The sequence below is a fragment of the Buceros rhinoceros genome, unplaced genomic scaffold (genome assembly GCF_000710305.1).
Source record: "Buceros rhinoceros silvestris isolate BGI_N320 unplaced genomic scaffold, ASM71030v1 scaffold23984, whole genome shotgun sequence".
Lineage (NCBI taxonomy): Eukaryota > Metazoa > Chordata > Aves > Bucerotiformes > Bucerotidae > Buceros > Buceros rhinoceros.
In genome coordinates, this window is record NW_010406863.1 from 34,046 (window position 1) to 35,842 (window position 1,797).

At 56.3% G+C, this 1,797-nt stretch overlaps 1 protein-coding gene across 1 annotated transcript in view; it reads left to right on the top strand.

The window, feature by feature from the left end:
• Positions 1-1,019, top strand: part of RNF123 (ring finger protein 123) — a gene marked incomplete at its 3' end in the record, with an annotated part of 33,398 nt that extends 32,379 nt beyond the window's left edge. Inside the window, 2 exon segments of the mRNA XM_010134282.1 lie at positions 2-53; positions 935-1,019. Of these exon segments, the coding sequence (XP_010132584.1) occupies positions 2-53; positions 935-1,019 (137 nt within the window).
• Positions 1,020-1,797: the final 778 nt, after the last annotated feature.

The following is a 1,797-nucleotide window of genomic DNA, read 5'->3' on the forward strand; positions in this document are numbered from 1 at the left end:
TGTGACAGCTGAAAGGAACTTGTTTGACAGAGTGGTCAACCTTCGTCTGCCAGGTGAGTCCACATGTGAACCCTTTGTCCCTCTCCGTTGAAAACGTGCTGGAGGCATGCCCTTGGGAAGCGAGGGATGGCTTGTGCTGAAGGTCAGCACAGAGGTGTAGGGATCATACCTCAGGCCTGCCACATCCCCGGCTGGGAAGCCAGGCTGGTCCGCAGACTGCCACAGAAGTGCTGTCTTCAGATGACACGTAAATCCTCCAGACAGACATGAGCCTTGGTGCTCTTCGTAGGCTCTCAGCCTCTGTCTGCCCAGCAGCTCTGGTTCACCCCATCATCCCCTCAGCTGATGCGTGGGTCTGGCTCTCAGCAGTGGAAGTGGCAGCCGTGCTGTGCTTGGGTGGGGAGGTGTCTTTCTAGACACTGCTCTGACACAGGTTGGGTGGGAGCTGTTTGAAAGGCTCAAAGCCCTGCACAGATTGCAGCTTAGGGAGCAGGCTTGCTTGCTGTGCTCTGCATCAAGGTGCACTGAATTGCTGGGGGAAGCTATTGTCAACAGCATCAGCCCTCTCCCTCGTGGAGAGGACAGCTGAGTTGGACCTGTTAACAAAGACCGGCTCCAGGTGCTGTGTTATGGGCATCCTGTATTTCCCATACAGCAGCTGGATTTTCCTGCCTGTAGGATGGGACAGACCACCCTCTCCCCCTGAGGCTCGGAGAGGCAGGGGTGCTTTGTCATAAGGGCAGTGCCGGAGCCTGGGGTTCATATTACTGGGGAAAACTCTGTCCTTAGCAATACCCGTGGCCCCACCAGTGAGCCCAAGTCATGGTCCTGGCTTTCTGGACTGCTCCACCAGCAAGTCTGGGAGTAGTGGTGCAGCCCTGCTCTGCCTGTGTGGCGATGGCAGTGGCTCTATCTTTCTCCTTCATTTCTGCAGGGCTGGAGAGCGTGGACCATTACCCAATCCTTGTGGCCGTGACAGGGATACTGGTCCGGCTGCTTGTGGACACTGATGTTCAGGGGTGAGTGGCTTTTGCCTTCCAAAGCGCAGAGTTGTCACACATGCCATTGCTTTGGGTGCTGCAGCAGTCGGTGCTGTGGGAGGTGTTGCAGGAGCGATGGGGTGCGTGGGGATTGAGGCGAGGTGAGGCAGATGTGCATGGAGCAGGCAGGAACCAAGGAACCACATGCCCGGCAGCAGCAGCATGCCTGCTGCTCGGTGTAAAATTCCTTCCTGTGGTGCAGGACAGCCCTCGTGAGAGGTAGCTATGAGGTGCTGTGCCAACAGCACGCGTGCAGCTTCCTCCCCAAGGATGGGGTCTGGCACTGTGTGTGACAGGACAGCTGCTGTTGGAGGTGGTGAGTGCCGCATGTTGAAGAGCTGTGCTGATGCGGTGATGCAGGCAACGTGCTGTGAAACACAGCATTGGTTGCAAGGGAGTTCATTAAAGCTCCTTCGCTCCAGACACATCTCAGGGAGGCATCAAAATGTGTGCAGAGCTCGCTGGCTGCCCAGACCTGTGGCACAAGGGTGAGACAGGTCCTGTCCAGGCACTTAGGTGATGCTGGTTTTCGGATGAAGCAAATCTTCATGTCTTTATGGCAACCAGCTATTCAGAGAGACAGCACTGGGGGACAGATGTGGCTGGACAAAGCCACAGCTGTCCTGACTTAGGTGACTTAGGTGTGTCTCTGCCTGCTTGTACAGAGTCCTGCAAATAGGCTCGTTCTGACAGCCTCTGCAGCCCAGCCTTTGCTTTCTCCCCATGTCATTCATAGGTGTCTTGCCCGGCCACCATG